The sequence below is a fragment of the Heterocephalus glaber genome, unplaced genomic scaffold, assembly GCF_053883595.1.
Source record: "Heterocephalus glaber isolate CG9 unplaced genomic scaffold, H.glaber_assembly_v1.0 deba00000594, whole genome shotgun sequence".
NCBI lineage: Eukaryota > Metazoa > Chordata > Mammalia > Rodentia > Bathyergidae > Heterocephalus > Heterocephalus glaber.
The window spans coordinates 31,107,462-31,131,596 of record NW_028258151.1 but is presented as its reverse complement, the minus strand read 5'-3'; the positions used below and the strand labels follow the sequence as shown (position 1 = coordinate 31,131,596).

General features: G+C 38.2%; 1 protein-coding gene across 2 annotated transcripts; it reads right to left on the bottom strand.

The window, feature by feature from the left end:
* Positions 1-805: 805 nt before the first annotated feature.
* Positions 806-23,543, bottom strand: Api5 (apoptosis inhibitor 5). 2 transcript variants are annotated; one of them, XM_004852002.4, is made up of 14 exons: positions 23,332-23,543; positions 17,433-17,594; positions 16,103-16,196; positions 15,501-15,566; positions 14,737-14,888; positions 13,301-13,507; positions 12,612-12,716; positions 11,302-11,391; positions 9,717-9,898; positions 8,693-8,786; positions 8,175-8,231; positions 5,860-5,936; positions 5,138-5,274; positions 806-2,965 (listed from the first exon to the last, which is right to left on the bottom strand). In XM_004852002.4, exons 1-14 carry the CDS (start codon positions 23,398-23,400, stop codon positions 2,883-2,885), a joined length of 1,575 nt encoding a protein of 524 aa, XP_004852059.1. In that variant the 5' UTR covers positions 23,401-23,543; the 3' UTR covers positions 806-2,882. The 2 variants fall into 2 exon arrangements, with proteins under 2 accessions (XP_004852059.1, XP_004852060.1); XM_004852003.4 differs by having other exon boundaries at positions 806-2,960.
* Positions 23,544-24,135: the final 592 nt, after the last annotated feature.

Below are 24,135 nucleotides of genomic sequence, written 5' to 3'. Positions count from 1 at the left end.
GTGGAATCTAGTCTTGGGATAAGAAAAGGATTGTAGAATTAAACACGATTCTTGAGGACTTGAAAGAGATGGGGTTGGGTATGTGGATATAAGGTAGAATGGGGTGTAGGTAGTAGAAAGACTCTAAGGCAAGAGTGTCTTGGCTGGCTTGGGTGATGTCAAATGGCAGAGGAAGAGTGATCAAGGGGAGGAATAAAATAGGGAACCACTGAACAACTTCAGGTAGAGGAGTGGATGTGTCTCTGTGGCTGAAGTTTAGAGCTGTTGTATGGAGTTCAGTGTTAATAGCTGGGAGATCAAGTAGATTATGAAATGCTGGGCAAGAAATGATAGAGATAGTTTGGCAGTTCTTAGCATAGAGATGGTATTTAAATAGGATTGGGAATTTAGTTATCTTGTCCTGATCCACTTAAACTTTGGCTTCTGAACATTTCTAATAATCTTTAGTACTTCAGGAAGATTTCTTAAAAAAAGGCTGGTAGTAAGTTCCACCTTGCTTTAACTATTATTCAAGGATGGAAATGATTTATTTCATGAAGATTTGGTAAGTATGTGATGTTTTGCTTTGATAAAAAGAACCAAATACTTTTTTTTCCCAGAAGACTGTATTAGCTCATAAAACCGACAATTTATAAAAATAAACCCAATACAGTTAATTTACAAGACTGTATAAAGAATGAACTCCTTGAAGGCTGAGCAGTGTCTTGTTATATATTTTCAAGGTCTAATACAATTCTTGGAACATGAGAGGCAATCAATAAATGTTAATAAATATTCAACAACCTGAAGTTATAACACATCAAGATGCAAAACTACAAAAGGAAATTTATTTCAAAAGCATAAAGGAACATTTACATTTAAAGTGATAAACAGGTGTCTTGCAAAAAGAAAGGAAATCCATGGCGTGAAGTTTTTCATTTTCATTTTTGAAGCCAAACAAAAAACAAACACTCTATTGCCTTAGGAAAGGGGAGGGGAACAAAAAGTGTTAAGGGAAGGAACAGTGTCAAATCAGTATCAAACTTTTGTTCGGCTTTAGGTTTACAAATATCCTTAAAAAGAAAAAATTACACTTAATGTTCAGATTTATATAGCTGGAGCTCCAACATGTGTTTTGTACTTGAAATGGCTTTAAGTCATTGGCTGATGTGTCTCAGGTCCAGACCAGCTAGCAGAAGTTTTCAAATGTTCATTCCATGTTCCTATGTCTGTTCAGGTTCCAAGGGAGCTTAGGTGCAGCTCAGTCTTTTGGAATGTTTAGAGATTATTGCCATCACTCCATAGTCAAGCTGACCAATTTCTTATGCTCACTTGTATCATTCTAGCCTTTAAGAAATATTTTCCTTGGGGCTGGGGATTTAGCTCAGTGGTTCCGTTGCTTGCCTTGCAAGCACAAGGACCTGAGTTCGATCCCTGGTACCAAAAAAAAAAAAAAAAAAAAGAAAGAAAGAAAGAAATATTTTCCTCATAGACATGTGGGTTTTGTTTTTTTTCCCAGTGTAGAAGTAATGGTAATGGAGACACCTGCATTGGAATCACAAACTATTCCTCAAAAAATACATCAAACTACTAGAAATGTCATTTGGGCATCTGATTTTAATAGGAAATTTGGGGAGAGAACGTTAACTATGGGACAAAAATAAATGAAATAAATGCAGAACAATGGGTCTGTGCTACTAAAAATGCCCATGACATTAGACACTCCACAAACCTCCTATCTGTCGTTTTAACCTAAGGATTCTATTTGCTAACTTATACAATAATTTGGTTAATAACCTGAGAAGTTAAAAGTCTTAAAAGTGGCAAAAGCAAACAGAGAGCCTCCTTTACTTATTGGTATGATGTTATCAGGTCACTTTTCCTGGGTAGCCCTGGTTATTAAATCTTCAAATCCTAAATTATACTATCTCATCCTGTAGAAACCTATATATACATCAGATTTGGCTGTATTTTACCAACAGGGATCTCCAAATTTATCAAAATACAGCCATGGTTTTAGTTTTAAATAAGAATAATCATGTAAGTGCAACTGACTCAAAACTCTCTACGGGGAGCAAAAACTTAGATAACAAGTCAGTAATGTACTCAGCCTCAAAAGGATAATCACCGTGTCAAAGACTACCCGTTCCTGGAATTTAAAATATTGATGTTTTTCACAGCATGCTCATATATATATGTGTGTACACACACACATACATACATACAGATATATGCTTATTATACATACACATTTCTATTCAAATAGTAAGATCCCATATTCAAAAGCTGTATCCCAATATATGGAAAAGAGTAAAGGAAGCAGTGCAAAGCAATTTACTTTCTCCTAAAAATGTACTGTCACTTCTACATTTTCAGAAAATTGGTATTCTATTTTTATGACACTAGTAGGGAATGCTGCACAACTGCCTAGCAGCTTTATTAAAATAACAAGGAAAATAAAATGTTGAGATTAACCATTACTCTTCTCCATATATTGGGTAAAAAAACTAAGATGGGAGAAGAAAAATCAGTAACCTTTCAAAACTGATGATCTTTACCAGATTATCAGAACTAGACTGAATTTCATTACATTTTTAGATTCAAACTGCTCTCAATAACAAACTGCCAAGATGTTTTAAAAGTAAAAGATCTACAGTATGAAGTCTGACTAATGATACTGCAAAAACAAGATTGAGACAAAGCATCCAAAAATATTGTGGTTTTTACCTCGGACACACCATGGTCTGTTACAAAAGTAGATCATACATACAAAGGTATAAAGAACATTAAGTTTTCAACTGAAGGCAGCAGTCCTTTTAAAGGGACATCCCCGGCAATCCAATGAGTAGTAGAATTTATGTTTATTAAGCTCATGACAGTCCTTGAAGGATGTGATGTCTTATTCAGTAGAGTCTTCCTCGACTACGATTTCCTCGTGTTCCCCAACCTCGGCCACCTCTACTTCCCCTGAAGGCTCCTCTCTGCTCTACGAAAAAGCGAACAACGGTTTAGGTCTTGCTCAGGATTTCATGTATGGCAAACAAAAGAAATACAGCTTTTAGCTCTGAAAGTAGCAGTAGACCCTATAAAAGCAAAACTGGCATTCTACTAATCCATCTACAAATTAATTCTGTACATAAAACCAAGCCAACATTTATAGTGAAGCATACATAGCAAGGAATATTGTAAGGTGCTAAATATGTACATTCACAGTACAGGCTCAATGAAGCACATTCCATCAACAAAGTGGCTTCAGGTGACAATGTTGGAACTATTTTATTTTGGTGCCTGTCACTACCAAAGAAATAAACTATATAAATTTCTGTACTTAGTATGCAATTAATAAAGCCACTGATCTTTAAAAGTTAGTGTCATAGATGAGAAATATGTTAAACTACCAATGATCAATTCTGAAAAGGAGTGAAAAATGTACCCATCAAATGCAACCAATAGGCAATTTCTTTTGTTTTGATTACAACAGTTAAAGTACTGGGACTTACATAAATGTAGATATAAATGAAGTTTTTTTCACTTTCTCAGCCATGTGAATTTCCTGAAGTGCTGCTTAAACTGTAAATGTATAGCAGACATACACACGTCCACACACAGTGTTTCAGTTACTGATAGACATTGTGTGTATCTTTTACTAAAAAAATCAAGTCCTTTGTATCCCATGATAGAACAAGAGTCGGTGACTTTTATAGTCCCAGAGAAATATTCCTTAAAAGAATCTTTCCAGTGAAGAAAACTGACTGAAATTATTAGCAAGGCCAGATGAAAAGGAACCCAATTCCCTTAGGTATTGTCAAAGTTCTTGATTACTTTCATTTATGATACATCCTTCCACTGAGATAATCACTGATTATAAGAATGAATTGTTAGACACATTAAATCATACAAATAACAAAGTACAGTACCTGATGCAATAAAGTAATGCAGAATCATTTTCACTTAGAAAATGGTTACACAAATATTCTTATTTGAAGCTCGCAAGAGCCCCGTGTTTCCCTTATTTTTCAGGTAAGAGGTGAAGAGATACACATTTGTATATTGGTATGTAAGTGAGAGTTCAGAAGTATTTTCTAAACTTGTCTCCAAGTGAGTTAACTAGAGTACAAGGGTTTACTTCTCAGTCTCAAAATGGCTTTCTCCAAACTGCTCAGACAGAAATTCAGCTTGAGGAATTCACTTAATGTCACAATCATCTCATCTTGAAAATGGAATTATAGAGAGTACATGGTCAGAATGTACCTTTTCCCCTTAATAAATACTGTAGAATTAACTGTAAGTGGTAATCAGGACCACAAGTATGTCTGGTTGCTGACATTATTAAACTGTGTCTTGCTAAACAAGATAAGGAGCTGAGCTGATACTTCTTCTCATTCTTTTAAGAAAGGATCTATGAGGCCAAAAAGCCAGTAAGAAATACACTTGACTTCAGATTCAACAGCCCCGGGAGCAAATGGATGGGTGGGAAGCAGGACTATATTCTGGGAAAGGGAGAGACTGAAATAGAACATTTTTTTTGCTTACTGGTGCTTGCATAGGTGACCCTTGTGACTTCTCTCTTTGTACAAGCTACAGAAAAAAGGATAAGCAACAGGTGACAAGATCCAAAAAAGATCCTTAGGACCACATTTGTCAGAAGATATACTCATCCCTGAAGTAGAATGTACAAATGGTTTGCCTTGAAGCTAGAATTCAGAAAAGAAGAAATGGGTGATTCATGCCAACTTCCTTTCTTCTGTTGGTGCCTGTGAGTCCAAGAGGCATTATTTTTCCTTTTTAAGAGCATTTTCTGTTGTTGGTGTTGAGACAGGGTCTCTCTCTACTTGTGTAGTCCAGGCTAGCCTTGAGCTTGCTGTGTAGTCCAGGCTGACCTTGAACTCGAGATCCTCCTGTCTCCCATCTACCGAGTGTTGGGATTACAGGTGTGCACCACCTTGTCTGAGAAGTGTTTAGTGTTGCATGCTCAATTCAGCAAGACTATAAGGGTTAAGAGAAATGATAGAAACTGTTTCCCCAATAGCTCTAGTTCCTAACCTAACTCAAGTCAACTCACAGAACTAGGATACTGTATGGAATTAGTAAATGAAATCAAGTACAACCCAATTTCTACCTAATTTCATACTGCTTATACCCAAACGGAAACGCTCACCATAATTAAAGTTGCTCAAATTGCTGCTGTATTTCCCGCTGGGAGGGTTATAAATCTGCCTGGCATCCCTTTTTGGTCCTGCTGTAGATTTCTTGGGTGGTGAACCTGAAGTTGTATCTTCATTGGCTCTCTTTTGCCTACAATGGCGGGAAGAATAGGAATTAAAAGGTATTCTATGACGCCAAAAGCTATCAGTACATTTATAACTTAGCACGTTAACTGTAAAAGAAGACAGTCACATCAGAAAAAACGAAATGTTCCACGTCATCAAATTAACTGCAGTTTGGTTAGGCAGATGTTGTCAGAAGGCATTCACAAGACTTTTTAAAATTTTTGAGATGGTGTCTTGCCAGGTTGCCAGGCTGTACCCAAGCTTGTAACAGTGTCTTAGCCTCCGGAGTAGGCAGGATTAAAGGCATACACCACAACACCTGGCAAATGGATAGCTTTATAGACTTACATGCAACAGACTCATTTTATGGAACTGTCAGAAAAATCTAGTTATGTTACAGGATTACCAACCACCCTGAGTTCCAGGGTTTTATTCCACCAGTTTATTTTAAAAACACTGGAATCAGAATTTGTATTTACGTCGTGCTTCTAATTGTCACATTTTAACATTTTCTTGAGAATCATGTAACTAATAATATACTCTTATTTAAAGTGACAACTGAATTCAGATTTTGATAACTCTCAAATCCCTTTGAAATGTTATTTCTTACCCGATCTCAACCTTCTGTACAGGTTTCCAGGATAATGTTACTGTGCTTTTATAAGAAGGAGGAATGTGGAAGAGATCCTGGAGAGACAAAATCAGACAAGATTCTAATATATCTGTTGTCGGGGGAGTGGTGACGAAGGTGGGAAGCAGGAAGAGACGTATTAAAGATTACTTTTGTTTGAGGCCCTCGGTTCGATACCCAGCACCACCAAAACAAAGTCCAAAAGATAGTGTTTTAAGAGAAGCAGCTTTAATTTATCCTCCTTATGCTGGTAATTAAAAGAAAACTGGAATAATTCTGTTTACAAAACACACCAATTACCCAACATAATTATGCGCACATCACTTAAACTGCAGGTGATTTTTTTCCTAAATTATTTCAAATTTAAAGATAAAACACCAATATTTACCAGCTTTAATAACCAAAGCTAACAAATTTTTTTTTTTGCACAAATGCAATCGTGGAGGTGCCTTAAGGAAAACACAATGGTGCACTCTGCATTTGCAAAATTTTAAGTGGCTCAAGATGAGAACAAAATTAAAGGTCTTATTAATCATGTCCCCCCTGCAAATCTATAAATTAACTATAAGGAAAAACCCTTATAAGATTGAATACTAAAAAAAAAAAGATTGAATACTAAACACTGTAGGAATGCAAACAGCTACTAAATTTAAATATTAAGGTAATCCAGAATTGAAATAATCTCATAATATCCTTGAAACTATGAATGAATTACTAAACATACTCTTTAAGCTTTTCATCAAACAGTTCTTAAGTATTACGTCCACCCATAGAAATCTGAAGTCCAGTGTACCAGGTAAATGCGGAGAAATGGCCAACAGAATGTGCTTTGAGTAAAAAATGCTTGAAGCTTCTAGCTGCAGGGATTTGGCATATAGTTATGTTACTAGCCAAGAAAGGGATCGCATGAACAGGAAAGAACATTGAACAGGCTTCAATCTTAAACATTTTAAATCTCAAGTAAAAGTAGGAAATTAGAATAAAATTTGAAAATTCATGAATAAAGGGAAGTTGTGGAATTAGACGAACCTGCCTAAGGAGAAACTAAAGAGTGTGAAAAACACCAAGAATGGCCTAAAGCACACCAGTTTTTCCTGTGCTTTCCCTAAAACAGAAAAACTGACTACATTACACATTCCTATCCAATTTAAAAAATATTTCTGGATTTTCTGGTGAGACAACCTACACACAAAATTCAAACACTATTCATCTCCATTTCCTATACGTCTTACTAGTCACCTTTAGATGACTTAGTTTTGTGAAGAGCAAACTTTCATGTACATGCATTAGGTTGTATTACTACTAGCTCAGTTTAAAAATTCTCAATATTTCCACATACATTTGTATCACTACTTGAAATAAAGTCGAATCTCATTTTAATATATGGATTTACAGTGTGAGACTGTTATTTATGTTTAAGATCATTAATAAATGGTGGATATTATAAAAATTTCCTCTGGAGATGTGTCAGTTTTCTCACCTCTTCTGTTTTTAAATGCCTTTTCACTTTCTGCTTGGCAATATGACACTCATTACTCAATCTCTAATTCACTGTCACTGTCTTTGAAATGCTTCCTTCACTTTTAATAAAAACTAATTAGTCCATGGGATTTTTACCAGATTAGCTTTAAAGCATACCTACAGCAGATACACCTATACTTGAGAAAGGTAAATATAACTAGAGGGTTAATTATGATGTAATAATAAGGTATAACCTAGCCTATAGGACAGTAAGTTCTGACTCTATTACACAGGAAAGTTTACAGAAAAACAATCCATAAGACATTCCACATGTTATATAGTACATGTTTACTCTGAGTAAACAATACAGGATATTACTGTATTGGCCATTCAAAAGGACCCAAAAGCATTAAGATCACCAGAGTTAAAAGATCAAGATGTGATATGTATACGTGTCACACCCCCAAGCTGAGTGTAATCACTGTGTAGTGAAAACATGTACTACTACTAATTATTTTCAAAAAAGAATGCCTGATTTTCAGTCACTGAAATTTCTGAGCATACATCTACCTGTCCAATACTTTGGACCAGAGGAGATACCCATGCCGCCTGTCTGCAAAACTTGAATACAACAAAGTGTAACTTTGTGATAGCTATAGACATATCACTTGGTATTATAAAAAGCATAAAACTTCAAAAGGCCAAATACTGGGCATAAATGGCATCTCTCCTTGAATACTCCCATTATGGATCTAAAACCACATGGAAAGCCTTGCATTCACTTTCTAGCTATGAGGGAGGGTTAAGTATGTAAGTAAAAAGTCAAGATTTACCTTGATTAAAACATTGATATTGTTTGTTATTTTCAATGCAACAACTTTAATCTTGTTCTGCAAAGGGGAAAAAAAATTGAATTAAAAGGCCAAAGGCTTCTATGTGCATATATTCCATTTTGACATAAAACAAATTGAACTTCTCTTTCAGAATCACTAGGGGTAGAGAATTTCTTGGTTTAAATCTCTTGATAATACTTACTTCTGTTTCTTGACTACACAATTCCAGAGATGGCAAAGAAAGCAAATCATCTATGTTTCCTCAACAGGTTACAACATTAAAATGTAATCTACAATTTACCTGAAAATTATATACGCAACAGATACACATTGGAGCTGTTTTAAAAGAAATTAAGTTTCTAAGTTACAAGACATAATGCAAACTCAAAGTATTTCATTAGGGCTGGAATGACAATTGATTAAATTAGGTGAGATCAGGGAAAACCAGAAATCCCAATGCCAACCTACATAGTTTGATAGAAATCAGCAGTTTATGAGTTGTGAGCTGCTATTCTTACCTCTTCCGTTTTTAAGGCCTCCCCTGTTTTACCCTGGAGAGCCAAGCGAAGTTGTCGGATATAAACCTGCAAGCCGCGGGCAAAGTACTGCAGCCTAAAGGAAAAAGTATTTACTTTGCAAATCACTTTGATTTTGCTCTTAATTTTCTAAAGTAGCAAAATGACCCTAAGTGCAGAAAATGGCTACCCATGACAAAGAATAATGTCTTAAGTTACCTATTTTAATTATATCCACAAGTTAAAAATCACTCCCTTAATGCAGTAGCGGGTAGTAAACAGGTGAAACTGCGGCTCCAGCACTTCAGATTTAGGATGTGAAACCGCTGTCAAGGGGATGATTCAATATAAAGGGTCTCTCTTTCTTGAGAAATAGGGATTGAACCCACGATCTCTGCATTGAGCTACATCCCCAGCCCTTTTAAATTTCTTTGAGACAGGGTCTCTCTAAGTTGCTAAGTTGCCTAGGCTGAGCTTGACCTTGAAGTCCTTCTAGCCCAGTCTCCCAGAGTGCTGGGATTATGGCACGTGCCACCATACCTGGCAGTACAAGTGTCTTGCATTAGTTTCCCTAGCACTGCTCTTTCAGTAATGTAGTCAGATGTATTAACAACAGTGGTCACAGGTGGCTGAACACCTACTGTGTACCAGCACTATGCTAAAAGCTTCAGTCACTGTCTCATTTAATTCCCAGATCTCTACTATTACCATTCACAATTAACAAATGAGCAAAATTTGAGGGGATTAAAGAGGTTAGAAAAAACCTATCCACAATCATAAAGAAACAAGAACTGGAGTCCAATTCTTCAAAAGTTCAGCTCCCCTATGGATCTGTTATGCCACATCTGTCACTTGTTACCTGCATGCCTGTTCTGGATGCTCCATTCTATTCCATTGCACAAGACAGGGTGGGGGAGATGCCCTCGCAAAACAAAACCAGAACCCAGGGGAAGCTTCAAGACGGTAATCACTTTTGATAAAGACTGAACCTCTCAATCATGTATCTCAACCAGCAATCATGAATCACCTGATTTTGAAATCTTTGAGCTTTTCTGCATTCAGTTTGGCTGTTAAGAAATCTGGAAGTTTTCGGCCCAACTGATGAAAACTGTACAACAAACACTCCACATAACTGAACTGCAACTTGGGTTCTTCATTACCAGCATTCTCCCCATTTTCTGCTTCTTCTGGTGGAAGAGGCATGTACTCCTAAGAGCAAAAGTACAGAGATGGCTTGAAATCTGCTGTAAACACTGATTATAAACAAATACTCAAATAACTGTAAGGTATGCTTTTAATACATGGAACACTACAAACTACCCAACATAGAAATTTAGGTAAAGCCACTGTTTTGCCTACCAAATGAATCAATGCTCTTATCATGTCAAGTCTACTTACTAATCTATGTTACAGCTGTGACTACAAATAATGAAAATGAAAGCAGCTAACATCAAGTACTTACTGATAGGTCTCCCACCACCTCAGCAGCTATTATGTATAGTAGTTGCCCTTTTCCTATGGTGCCTTGCCCCCTCCCCTGTGTGATGTCATGCCAAGATGGTTGCTCCCACCAAAGAAAAAACCCTTCTTCCCAGCATGTCCCTGTTCCCGCCTAGAAAGTAACCTAATACTCACTCATCTCCTACCACTTAGTGACATCATGGGCTCCTCCATTCCCTAGTCACTACCTCACTCAACCCCACCTCTGCCCCTACAAACCCCACCCCAGTCTCTATAAAAGACTCTCCCTGCCCCAGCCATATTGCTTTGGCTCTCCTTTGTTCAGAGACAGCCCTGCAGATCTACTCCCCTAATAAAGGCTTGTTGTGGCCTGGTCTGGTCTTGGTCTTCGGCCCTTTTACCTGACATTTACAAAGATTAAAGAATTTAAAGTTCAGAGCCAGGATTCCATCTAGATTTGACATTAAAAGTTGATGCTCTCAATAATTCTAAAAACTTTTTCTGAACATGAATCCATTCTGTGTTAAGTACTGACTCTCTATACTGAAGTGTGACCAAGGCCATTCAGCACTGGTGGTATTATACCCCAACAGTGTTGCAGGCCTGGATGAGCAGCAGATATTGGATGACTCAACTTGTGCTGAGGGCATCTGGCTTTTCACTGTGTCAGATAAGAAAATCACTCAGTGATGCAGACACGTTATTATCAGATGGCCTATTTTCTCTATAATTACAACTTAAATGGCAGACTTTATTTCCTGATTGCTAAAGCTACTTGGCCTTAGGCAGCTATCCAGTTGGTGGCCTGGAACAAATGACCTTTTGTAATGCTAACTTCAGTTTTGAGACTATTTAGCAATCAGAAGAGTAGCTAATTTCTTTTACATAGATATAAAGTTATTTTGAGATGGGAACAAAAGAAAGATCTACTACCTAAATCCTGTATGATAATTATGCAAACCATCAACAACAGAAGAAATGCCAAGATTAAAACAGATTTTTTAAAAAAAGAATAGGCAATATAGGCCTCACCAGCTCTAATATTTGCTAGAATTACTATACAAATTTTAAAAGCTGGTCATCTAAAAATTAATGTTAAGTTAGTCTTTAGGGCTATATATTATGTCATAAAGAAAGAAAAAGGTTCTTACCAATAACTTATCAAATAGTTTTCTTAAATTTGTTTCTAGCTTCTCCATGTCACCACAAAATGAACTCATTTCTGCCAACAATTTTAACACCTAAAACACACAATTAACTTTATTATTACTACCATTTTTTTGAACGAACAAGTGCTCTAAAATGCGAACAACACTAGGTAACTACTTCAGACTTCACTTATTTTTCATTATGCTATGAAAAAAGCCTTAGAGATGCAGGGCCTACATTTTATGTTGCAGACAGTGAAGGTCAGAGATTATGACTTAGCAATATCCAGCACATGTAAGTGGCAGAGCAGACTCTAAATACTATGTCTCATGATTCCAATTTGGCTTGAGAAATAAGGAAAATAACACATATGACACTTTCTGCTACACGTTAATAATGACAGTACTAATTAAAATATAAAAATGACAAGCACATGAACTAAATTAGTTTGCATTACAAAGAGATATTTGGAAATCTTAACACCAAAAAATTATTTACTAATATTTAAAGTAGATTTCATTTGCTATTAAACTTAATCTCTAGCTATTAACTCAGAATATTGGTAATTGTCAATATTTTGAATGTTTATCCCTGTTTCACCCAGTCCCACTCTGATGAGCCTAACTCATTTTAAGAAAACCACCGTGTCAGCACACAGTAAGACTCTTCTCTATCCCAGAGACCTAGGTGGGAAATGGCACTTGCATTTCCATGTTTTAGTTCAATTCGACAATCATTAAGTGTTCTTTTTTTTTTTGGTACCAGGGATTGAACTCGGGTCCCTGTGCTTGCACAGCAGGCGGCAAAACCACTGAGCTAAATCCCTGGCCCATTAAGTGTTCTTTAGAATCAATCTCAGTACTAGTTCCTTGGGATACAGAGATGAATTAGGTAAAATTTGAGAGAGATGTTATATATAACTGTGAAGTAAAACAAGATACTGTGAACAAAAAGTATGTATGTTATAGTTGAGAACAGTGAGTTACACTGGAGGATGAGGAATTAAGGACATTCTGGGTTAGTTTAAATATGATTCTGTAACTTAAGAACAGAAGTGCAAACTGGCATGAATTAAACCCTTTATTTAAAAATATTAAGGCTTCAAAGGTAGAGACTAATGAAATCTATCCACACTATAATTGAATCCATGAATCACTCCTCGGCAATCAGTCCTGCCTGCTCCAGATTAGTGGCTCACCATTACCAGACATATTTAAATCACTCCCTTAGAAATCAAATCTGTTAGTGGTTTACATCTTTGTGAAGATATGTGAATGTCTCTTCAGTGCTAAAATCAGGGAATTTCTCTTACCTCCAACTGTATATCAAGACCCTCCACTGGGGTAGTCAAGGTACTGAGGTTAGGGAGAACTTGCTCACAGAAATAAGTCACAAATCTTGTGGAATGAACATTTTTCTGTATATAAAAAAAAAAGAAGACATAGCTGTCAAAAAGAAAAAGAAATATGCTGTCAAGTATTATAGTAGAATACCATTCAAAAGAGTCAATTAACTGGGCATCAAGTGCTGTGACTACCAAGACAAAGGCATGCTCCAGGGCACCCCGGAAAGAACCTCGAAAAGGGACACCCTTTGGCAAAGTCACCTGTAGCACTGGGACAGCTCCATATCTTTGAATTCTTCCTTGATTTTCAAATCAAATTTATGGGCATTTATTGAGATTCTCAGACTGCCCATCACTCAAAAAGGACAGATTCTTTAAACTAGGTTTTTCAAACTCAGGTATGCGTATCTCAGAAGACACATGGCCAAGGAGAATTACAAAGCCAGAGGCAGAATACCAAATTCTCATCACTTTAAAAAAGTCTGTAAGCAATTTCTTTTGAAGAAATTTCCTGCTCTGGCTTCCCATAAAGAAAATATTCACTACACTGTGGTAAGGATACTTCTATGGCAAGTTTTGAGAATGTTCAAATGGACATCCACACAAATACACATAGCAAACAGAAAATAAAAACACCAGCAAAACAAAGAGCTCACGGAGAAGAGGGGCACTGCCTGCCGAGTGCACTGTAAGAGCCTGTCCACGCAGTCGGGATCCGAGGGATTGAAGGTCTGCTCCAGGTCGGCCTGTTCGGCCACCAGCTCTACCAGCTGCTGTCTTCCACTCACTGTCTGTAAGCTTTTTAACCCAGACAGTATCTTCATGAACAGAACAAATTCTTCACCAGTCACATCTTCTAGGACCTGGAAACAGACAACTCAGAGTAACAGTATCCTTATGGCTTGAATGGGAAAGAGAAAGTAATACTGAAAGAGTAGCACAGCCAATCAAGTCAGCTTGATATTAATGCTTCTGAAACAGTGATGAAAAGACACCTTCTAGTTTTGTTTTATTTTTGGTACTGGGGATCGAATTCGGGTCCTTGCGCTTGAGCAGCAGGAGGCGAAACCACTGGGCTAAATCCCCGACCCAACACCTTCTAGTTTTAGAGTAAACCATGCATTTTCCAAGGGATCAATAACTGGTTTTTAGAAAGTTTTACTTTTGATACACACAACAGAGACATATACATATAATGTATCCATGGGATAAAAAAATAGGTTGAGAAATCTGTAGCAAACTGTTAAGTCAGATTCAGTTCCTTTCAATTAACTAGCCTCCTTCACAATACCATGGTAATTGTACTCAAAATAGGAGAACAGGCGAGTCTTATTTTAAGTCTTCTATATTAGTGGGTCTAAAACTTTGTGTTCACTGACCAAAGGAGCTTGCAGTCATGACACATTCTACCAGATCATTAGCTGGGGCACAGGTAAAATAGTCTGATGTTCCTAGCAGGAGAGCTACTCCTTCTCTCGGAACAAGTGAGTGGCTGGTACTATTACAGAGAAAATGCTGAATCTTCTTGAACGTATTAAAGCAAACTACTCCCAGTACTCTAGTATTCTAAAATGAGTGAGACATTAACTGTGACACAGCTATGTCTTAGTGTCTGTAACCATGCTCAATGCTAGAAGCACAAACAAATATGCATAGGTTCACACCGTGTCTTGCGGGGGGTAGGATGAAAAAAACCCAGATCTTTTCAATGCGATCTTAAGTAATAATATATTTCATTTTCTAAGGATCCAGAACACTATGGAGACTAGCTAAGATTGCAGAGAGTAGGAATCATGGAAAGTTTCCTGAAGGAGGTGATTTATCCAGAGTCCTACAGAAACATACAACACTTTGAAGATGACACCACAAAGGATTTAAATGTGATTAACAGTCCTTTTAAAGTAATATAGTGATTCATCATTGTGACAGACCAAGTACAAAATACAATATAAAAAACCCTGAAGTCCCATAGTGGTTCTCATGGAATGCGACATTTCATACATAAGCCACATACAGCACAGATGAACACTGCCAATTTCAAAGATGTTCTAATGCTTTGAAGAATGTCTATTAAACGATGACTAGAGCTTACCTTTTTGGATTCAGTTAGTATGAGTTCTTCTACTTCCTTTGTTAAGACTTCATCTGGTAAAGTCTTAAGTTTTGTAGAAAGGAACTTAATTGCTCGTTCTCGAACAATGTCTTCTCCTTGAAGTATCTGGCTAAACAACCCACCTAATGTTCCTGTGAAACAAAAGAGCTGTCTGCAGCAAGTCAGTTGTATAATGTAAAGAAACTTTTAAATTTAACTCAGTTTATACTGCTTTTCAAACAAGTTAATAAACATCCTGAATACCATCAACACTGGCTAAAGTCAGTTTGAAATTTCCATAGGCCCAATCACAAGTGATCACATGCTTTGCTCCTGGATACTCAGCTTGAGCATAATTTTCATTTTTCCATCATTAACAATAAAACCCAGGTATTTTGGAAGAATTCCTTTGAAGTGGCAAAGTTTTTCCAACAGATTTCTAAGGGAAAAGTTTGATCTGTTTTTGCAGGGTTTTTTTTTTTACTGCTTTTTTCTAGCCAGTTACAATATCTTGAGTTAAGGAGCCTTTTTTTCAGAATAACTAGTTTTTATCAACAAGATGTCTAGGTGCACCCCAGACTTCATACTTAATGAAGAACACCAAGCCCCCTAATTTTTTAGACATCTAATACGATTAATAAGAACTGGCCTGGGCGGGGGATTTAGCTCAGTGGCGCTGCGCCTGCCTCACAAGCAGAAGGTCCTGAGTTCAATCTCGGGGACACACACACACACACCCGCCAAAGAATAAAAACTGGCCTTACCTTTTGCATCCATCTTAAATATACTTAACAGGGCATTGTTCACTAAGTTAAATTCTGCAGAGTCATCTGGATAGAGAAACAGTAGCATAATAAATAACATAAAATTTGAACTATCATCTGCTTAATTTTTCAAACAAGATTCAACAGTTTTCAGATTACAGGAAACTGGTACCTAAGCAATTTTATCAAGTACCAAAATATTTATAGATGATGTATACACATTTTCCTCATATAGGTAGAGAACCTGATCTGGCATGCCTACAAAACTTTCATAGGAAGATGGTACAATTATCAAATCACAGGAAACAGGAAAAAATTATGATGCATCAAAATTCTCAGGGGGAATCCAGTCATTATGTCTTATAAACAGAATGAAAAACAAAACAATAGTAAGAGTTATATAATCATAAGCCATTAAGCTTCAAACTACTAAATGAAGACGTTTAACCTCTGTCAATGTAGGATCTTTAGCACCCTCATCTCAAGCCAAAAAGAAAAAAAGCAAAAATAAACAAACAAAAACCCTAAAACTAAAAACAGTAACTACTACTTCAGGGAGACAAATTATGTTTAGGTACAAGAGTAATAATAAAATTCCTTACCTGTCTGCAAGAGTTGGGTTAGTATATCTGCCACTCGGGGAAGATTTTCTCCAGTGGCAAATTGAGGCAGTTCTTTAATTGCTTGGCGTCGAATCTGGGCATGATTGCAAACAAACACAATAACCAAATGCTATCATCAACAACAAACTCAGCTTTTTTCAGAAAACTAAAATCACAGAGAAACTGTAAGTAGGAGCATATGAGTTGTAGAAACATGTAACAGGAGATTCTTAAGTTTAAAAATAATTTACTCTCTTTGAGACAGTGTTTTTCTGTGCTACAAAGCCTGGCCATGAACTTCTAGACTAAAAGCAATCCTAATGCCTGAGCCTGCTGAGTAGCTGGGACTACAGACATACATGTGCTACTGTTGCCTGGCTCCATTTGCTCCAATTTAATATTCAAGTTTCACAGAAAAAGAAAAAGAAAATGTAGCAGAAAGCAATGTTAAATACTTGACTAGAGTAGTCAGACTTGAGATTATATACAAATGTTCACATACTAATTTTTATATGCAACTATTGAGTTTTTATTACCATTGGGCATATAACACATTATTCCTGAAGAATGGCTTCTGTGGCAATGTCATACTTAGGAATTCTTTTAGAATTTTTAATATTGGCTACTTAATCTAGCATTTTTGGTTAATGATTACTTTTAAATATTCATCTTTACTAAGTTTTACATTTAAGACAAAATGCAGTTTATACCCAGAAAATTCTGCTAGAAATGTTAGCGATTTACTGATTTCATATGAAAAGCTTCAAGGAAACAGTTGAAAATTTTTAGAAACCTGTATTAGCAGCCAGAAATGCTAGTGCTTAACACAGTTCAGGGAGAAATGACTTCTTATTTTAGTAATCATATATAATTATTATTACAATGTCAAATTATTTTTTCTGTCATGCAAACATGTAATAGTGAATAAAATATAGTTACAGTGAACTTCATATGTACAATGAACAAAACTCTAAAAGGTGTGAGCCACAGCCTGTTTTTTTTTTTTTGGTACCGGAGATCCAACTCTGGACCTTGCGCTTGCGAGGCAGGCGGTGCAACCACTGAGCTAAATCCCCGGCCCACACAGCCTGTTTTTAACAGTGGATAGTGAATAATCAAAACAAAGCATTTTGTGATTCCATATATTTTTCACAAATAAAGATGGTGAAAGCACTATTACAGCTCCTCAAATGTAGATCTAAGCCTGGCTATGGTGGAATGCCAGAGAGGACTGATATTTTACTGTGCAATGATGGATTTCTACTTTGATCACATTCTCCACACACACAGTATGTGAAGCCTTCCTATATAGCATTAACCACAAACTTACTGATACATCTTCATCCTCACAGAGGTCTAACTGTGCATTGATAGCAGAATCTGCCAATTCAGGAAAATGCTTGAAGAATTTAGGAATAAACTGAGCTGCTAATCGTTTTTCCTTGGTACCACCTTTCACACCATCCAGTATCACTTGATAGGCATCTTTATGCTGAAAGAGAAGAGTGAAGCAGAAAAGAAATACAATTTTGAAGAATGGAATGCTAAAGTGAAAGAAGTCTGCTTTAAATTTTTAGAGTCTAAGAAATAAGATTAATTTTTGAAGTTCTACGGCTTAAGTTGGATAACTACCTTTGCACCATTTCCCTCTCCCCGAGCCCCGGCTTTATTGCATGCATTTGTGAAAAATGCAAATTTGTCAACTGAGGAAGAGAGAAAGAGGACTTGAATTTTAAGTAGAACAAACAAATAAGTTTGTTAATACCAATGCTTCCTCATTCTAGAGATTAACTCTGGCCTTGTGAAGGTACTATGCCAAAAAATGATAATAAATACTGCCTAAGTCAAAAAGAATTTAGTTACATTTACTTAATCATAAAAAATGTACTTGTTTCTAATTAGCACCTTGAAGAAGGCAGAAGGAATAGATTTCCAAAAGTAAGCAATTCCAGGAAGGTTAAGAAGCACAGCTTAGTTTTGCCTCATATTAAAATATGGATGTGAAAGCATTAACAATTTATCCTACACAGCCAGACTGGATTTGGGTTAAGAGAGACTAACACTACAACAATACATTCAAATCTCAGTTGTTTCCTTAAAATAAACAAACAAAAAACAAAACCTTAAGTGCTTTTCTCAGATACTCATAATGGGAGATTCAACCAACTTCCAATCCTTGTATGTCTCCTACCCAGTCCTTTATTGATCGGTGGTATGGGTGACTGAACCTAAGGATTTTACACTGAGCTATATCCCCAGCCCTTTTATTATTATTTTCTAATTTTTTGAGTCAGGGTCTTGCTAAGCTGTCCAAGCGGGGCTCAAACTTGCAATTTTCCTGCCTCAGCCTCCCAGAGTGCTGGGATTACAGGTGTGCACCACCATGCCTGGCTTCCAATCCTTTTACTGTATTGCCCTGGTCAAGCAGGCAAGTAACAGTAATACATACAGAATAAGAACATACATAATCTTTGTGTGGACCATATGAATAAAACTTTTAAGAAGTAAAAACCCTTAAAGATTATAATCCTGAAACCACATGTACATACAGCATAGTGTTCACTCAGTAGAAGGAACACTTTAAGTGCTTTAGATGTGTGAGCTTAGTTCACGACATCAAGAGGGTAATGACAAACACCCATAGAATTACCAAGATTCGCCTTATAACAGAATATAGTTTTTTCTAAACAGAACATCAACTCTGAAATAAGGGAAATTTCCACAACTAAGGTTAGCCTCCTGTGAAACGCAGACACAGTGTCATCTCCAGGGGTTATTAATTAACAGTGAATCATATATTTCAGTGCAAAGGTTTAAAAACATCCCTTTACATTCCTTCAGTTTGTCTCACAGCTTCTAGAAAGAATTTATAAATCGGTCTTAACAGTTCTGACATCCTTTACTTTTTGCAAAGTATCACAAATCTAATTTCTACAAACTTAAAGCTTTACTTTTAAATTCATTCAAAGAAACACCTTACATTCTAAAGTCAGATGAAAAATTCCTACTTGCAACAAACGTTCTCTATCCAAGGGGAGAAATTGGAATTAAATAAAAAGGAATCATTAGCAACATTTTTTAAAAGTTTACAAGGAATTAAGTTATGCCTAAATCTGCATGCCTCACAGTACGTGTTTTTCTTTTTCTTTTTTTGAGGGGACACAGTTTTTTTTTTTTTGGTACTGGGGATTGAACTCAGGTCCTTGTACTTGCACAGCAGGTGGCAAAACCACTGAGCTAAATCCCTGGGCCAAGGGGACACAGTCTTGATACATAATCCAGGTTGGCCTCAAACTGCTGTGGTCCTCCTGCCTCAGCCTCCCAAGTGATGGGATTACAGGCATGTGCCACATGCCCAATTTACACTTTTTTCTGATGAGAAAATCAAGGCTCAATACAAGTGAGATAATTTGTCCAAGGTCACGGAACAAGTTAGGCAGCACATTCAGGACCCAAACTTGGTTCTACAGGACTCTAAATTCTAGATCAGTGATGGCAAACCTATGGCACATGTGCTGCAGAGTGGGCTGTTATTATTGAAAGTTCTACAAGGTTTACCATCACTGGTCTAGATCTTTGACTAATACCAAGCTTCTTTCATTGGAGTATTTCAAATTCATGTTCTCAGGGCTTACTACGTAATATAAAATTAATTTTAAGACTACGTAAATTTAAAACAAAACTTAAAATAATGGTGTGTCATCCCTTGCTCTACACGGCTGGCCATGACCCCTGGGCAGAGTAGCGAGACCTGAAGGCACAGCAGAGGCTGAGTGGGGAAAGGCAGGCTGAGTAAGGGGAACACAATGGAACAGAGCAAAAATGATAGATTTAATGCTTGACTCAGGACTTAGCACCTGTGGTGTACTCATCAGAAAACACAGGCATTGGTGCACGCCTACGAAGGAAGAGCTCCCCTCTTTCTTCACTAGAGACTACCCTCGTAAAAGGTTATGTGTACCTGTTCCTTTCTTGTATGCACTTCAACTCTGAGAAAGAAATATCTACTGCAGGGCAAGATATAATGGAAGGAGAGAAGCCAAATACAGAAATCAATGAATTTAACTCTTAACCTCAAGACTTTTTTTTTTTTTGGTACGGGGGATTGAACTCCAGGGACCTTGTGCTTGAGAAGCAGGCACTGGAATCATTGAGCTAAATCCCCGGCAAGACTTACAATTTAGTAAGGGATTAACAAAAGTCTGAAGTACCATTAACAGATACAAATATAGTGCCAAGGAGGATCAAAAGGAGAGAGATCTGATTTGCTTAAGGGAAATGAGCTGATGAAACCTTGGAGGACTTGTGTTTTCCCTTGGACACTTTGACTGCTTAACTCAAAAGGCACGTTGACAATAGTGGAGTTTGCAGTGGCACCAACCTGTGCAACTGGTGTACTCAGCTCTCCAGCAAGCACTGAAAATCAAGATAAAATTTAGAAGGAAAGTTCAAGACCAATAAATTTAAATACAGTCGCAGAGTGCTCAGATAGATACCTACCAGGTAACTTAAACCTGGACTGTAAATCTCATAAACTAACTTGAATTAGGTTTTGCTGCTGGGCATGGTGGGGCATGCCTGTTATCCCAGCACTCAGGAGGCTGAGGCAGGAGGATCGCCTGAGTTCCAGGCCTGCCTGGGCTACACAGTGTATTCAAGGACAGCCTGAACTACAGAGCGAGACACTTGTCTCAAAAATGAAAACAACAGGAGCCGGGGACTTAGCTCAGTGGTTCTGGCACCTGCCTCGCAAGCACAAGGTCCTGAGTTTGATCCCCCATACCAAAAAATAAAAACAACAACAACAAAATTAGGTTTTGCTATACCAAAAATATAAACAAATTTTCTTTTCTCTCTTGAAATGTTTAATAGGGTCCTTTCCATTAAATTGGCTCTTGCCTTTGCTAGTTAAAATTATAAGTAACACCCTAAAAATTACTGTCTTTTTGGCAAGCATTTTCTCTAAAAGGGAGGAAGTACTACACAGTGTGCAATTAGTAGGCATTATAGTCTGCCTACCTTCAACTCTCCCACAATTTGCTGAGCTGGTCACAACTCATTATGCAGAGATCTGTCTCAAATAATTGCTCTGGAGTTGTCATTACAGCATCATGATGGCACTAATCAATCACCCATGATCTACAGAGAATCATGCTAAATTCCAGTGCCCAGTAATACCTAGTACATGATAGGTGGTCAAAAAAATGTACTGAATAAATGAAATCAGTGGCCCTCATTAAGGTCTAAAGAAACAGTCACTTCTTCCCTTTTTTCACAAACTTCTGTCTCTTGAGCACTCTTCCTAAGTGGCAGATTCTTTGCCTTGAAAAGGACATTTCTGACTTCTTGGGGGAGAGCTCTCAATTCAACCCAGTTTTTATAATTAAAGATGACTATGTCATCTTCCACCATCTGACGAAAAAATCTGAGCAGTCTCAGTTATTCATACATAGTACATGTCACACTGGTTCTCAGTTTCAGATTTTGGAGCACTTTGCATTTCTGATTTGGGAAGTTTAATCTGTACAAGCTATGCAAATATTCCAAAATCTGAAATCTGACATACTTCTGATCTCAGGTATTTCAAATAAGGGATACTCAATTTGTACACACACATTACAGTTTGGCTTCCACTGTCCTTAATACACTCTACGTAGGTAGTTGTCAAATCTACTCCAGCAAAAATGAGGGTGAGGAATGAGACAGCACTATGTATATTGCCTCAGTTTTCTCTAGAAGATTCCTGATATATTTCTTTTGAGAGAGCACCAGTTACAAACTAGTTTACAATCACTAGTCCTACCTCATCCCTTCTTGCTGATATGTAACTTAAGTCAAATTTACAAAATGCAATTTGTTACCATCTTCCCCAACTCAATCATAGACAAATTATACCATGATTGAAAATATCTTCACTACTTCTCTCTAGGAATAACAACAAACTCAAACTGACATTAGTTTCCCCTATCTTGTCCTAATGGACAGAAAATTCTTCCTTTACCACTGACCCAACACACACTATACACATCTACAACAGACTGTCAGTACTACACACAGTTCTCACTGATAGCACTGAAATTCCCTACTGAGGTGGAAATAAGTAGAGAAGGAACACGATTGAATTCCTGAAGCTGGTACAGTCACAATTCTAGAGTGATCTATAACAAGGTCCCAGCATAAACAACCAAATCAAACCAAACCAAAATAAACCAATCTTCTCCCATCTCAGCTCAGGAAGGTTCTACTTGAATTACACACATCCAAGAAAACGGAATGGGAAGGGCACTGCTATTGCTTTGCTAATGTTGTTAGCCTCTAAGGTCTACCTTCTACTCTTTGGGATACGTAAACAGAAGAGTAACAAAAAGGTTTTTTTAAGCACATGCAAGATCCAAGACATAATTCCTTAAATAATCCAGATTATCTCCAGGAGAGCCTGCTTCTGTCCCCTAAGCACATACTCACCCAGCCACTTTTCCACTCACCTCCAATGTACTCCAGTACTTGAAAATTCACACAAAAAATCAAGGGGTACATGGGTAATTCAGCAATGTTGAGAAAGCGTCTGGGGCAAACAGCAGAGGCCTTCCTAGACCACTTTATCTCACCTTTCTTATTTATTTGCGGATCATTAGTCTTTCTCACTCAAAGTACCTACCGGGAAACGAACCTTTCCATCTGTGCACCTCCAGCGCTCAGAAAACAGCAGGCGCTCGGAACAGAGGAGCGAAGAAACCCTGAAATCCTCAAGACAGTCTGGACCCAAAAGTTCCCCTACTGTTATTCACTAGCATGTCTCTCCTAAACACTCTTCCTAAATTAATCGCAAACTTTTGCCTCCAACAAGAACACATCACCTTGGACCTCTTGAAAACTTTCGGTTTCATCTTCGCAGCACTCAGCTCCAAGGAAAAGGAGAAGAAAGATTTAAGCAAAAGGCCTACAGCGAAAAGAAGGAACGCGAGCCCGAAAGGGCCGCGCCAGAACCCGCCAGAGAGGGCGGACTGCGAGGGAGGCGCCGACGCCTGGGACCCGCGGGAGCCAGCTCTCCCGGGGCGGCGGCGTCTACACCCGCAGAGAGGAGCCCCCCCCCCGCCCGCGCACACGGTCAGGGGCGAGTGGGAGCCCGCGGGCCGGCCAGGACACCCACCCCCGCCCGGCCGGGAGCGCGGCGGGCAGCGCGTCAGAGGCCGCGGGGCGCCGGGCCCTGCAGGCCGCTCGGGACCCACCTGGCCCACTTGCTCGGTGGCATCGGCGAGGATGCCATAGTTGCGGTAAAGCTCCTCCACAGTCGGCATAGTGAGCGACAAGCCTGGGGTCCGCTCCTGCTGTCGAAGCCGACGCCGGCGCCACTGCCGCCTGGAAACTTCGCCGAGCTCGAGACCCGCACTATTACGTCTCCAGCCGCCGCCAGGGCTGCCGCCAGTCACCGCGCACGGCGCGGCCCCGCCCCCAACGTCACGTCAGGACGTGCGCGTCGGGAGCGGCCTCCATCGGAAGCCGAAGCGCTGCCTGCGGGTTTGTCGTCCTCTAACGCTCGGAGGTACACAGAGCAGCGAGGACAATTAAATGAGCGCGCCCTGATTTTGAAAGGCTGGCCAGGAATTCTTGATGGAAGATGGGGGAGTCGGGGTGGGGTGGAAAGACAATTGCTTCTCTACACTGAAAAGATTTTACATTTGCCAGAAAAGTGATCTGATAAGGAAAGAAATAGAATGAGAGGCTAGAAGTGTGAGATGTATGAGAAGTCACAAACTCCATCTCCTCATTTAAAGAATTTAACATAAATCTGTGGCAATGGGATCGTTGATTAGCAAAAAACATTCAAGCCATTAAAAAAAAAGCCTCGGTTTCCACCAAACAAGACAAATCTAGGGTCAAATTTAGCCTGCTGGAAGAGTTTGCTTATCTGCTCACCGCCAGTGTAAAGAATTGGGGCCATCGGATGGTGTCTAACATCCAGCACGCTGATAAATAAACGAAACCACATAAGCTTACTAATAAGAGGTTCTCAGATACAAAATGAAAAAGAA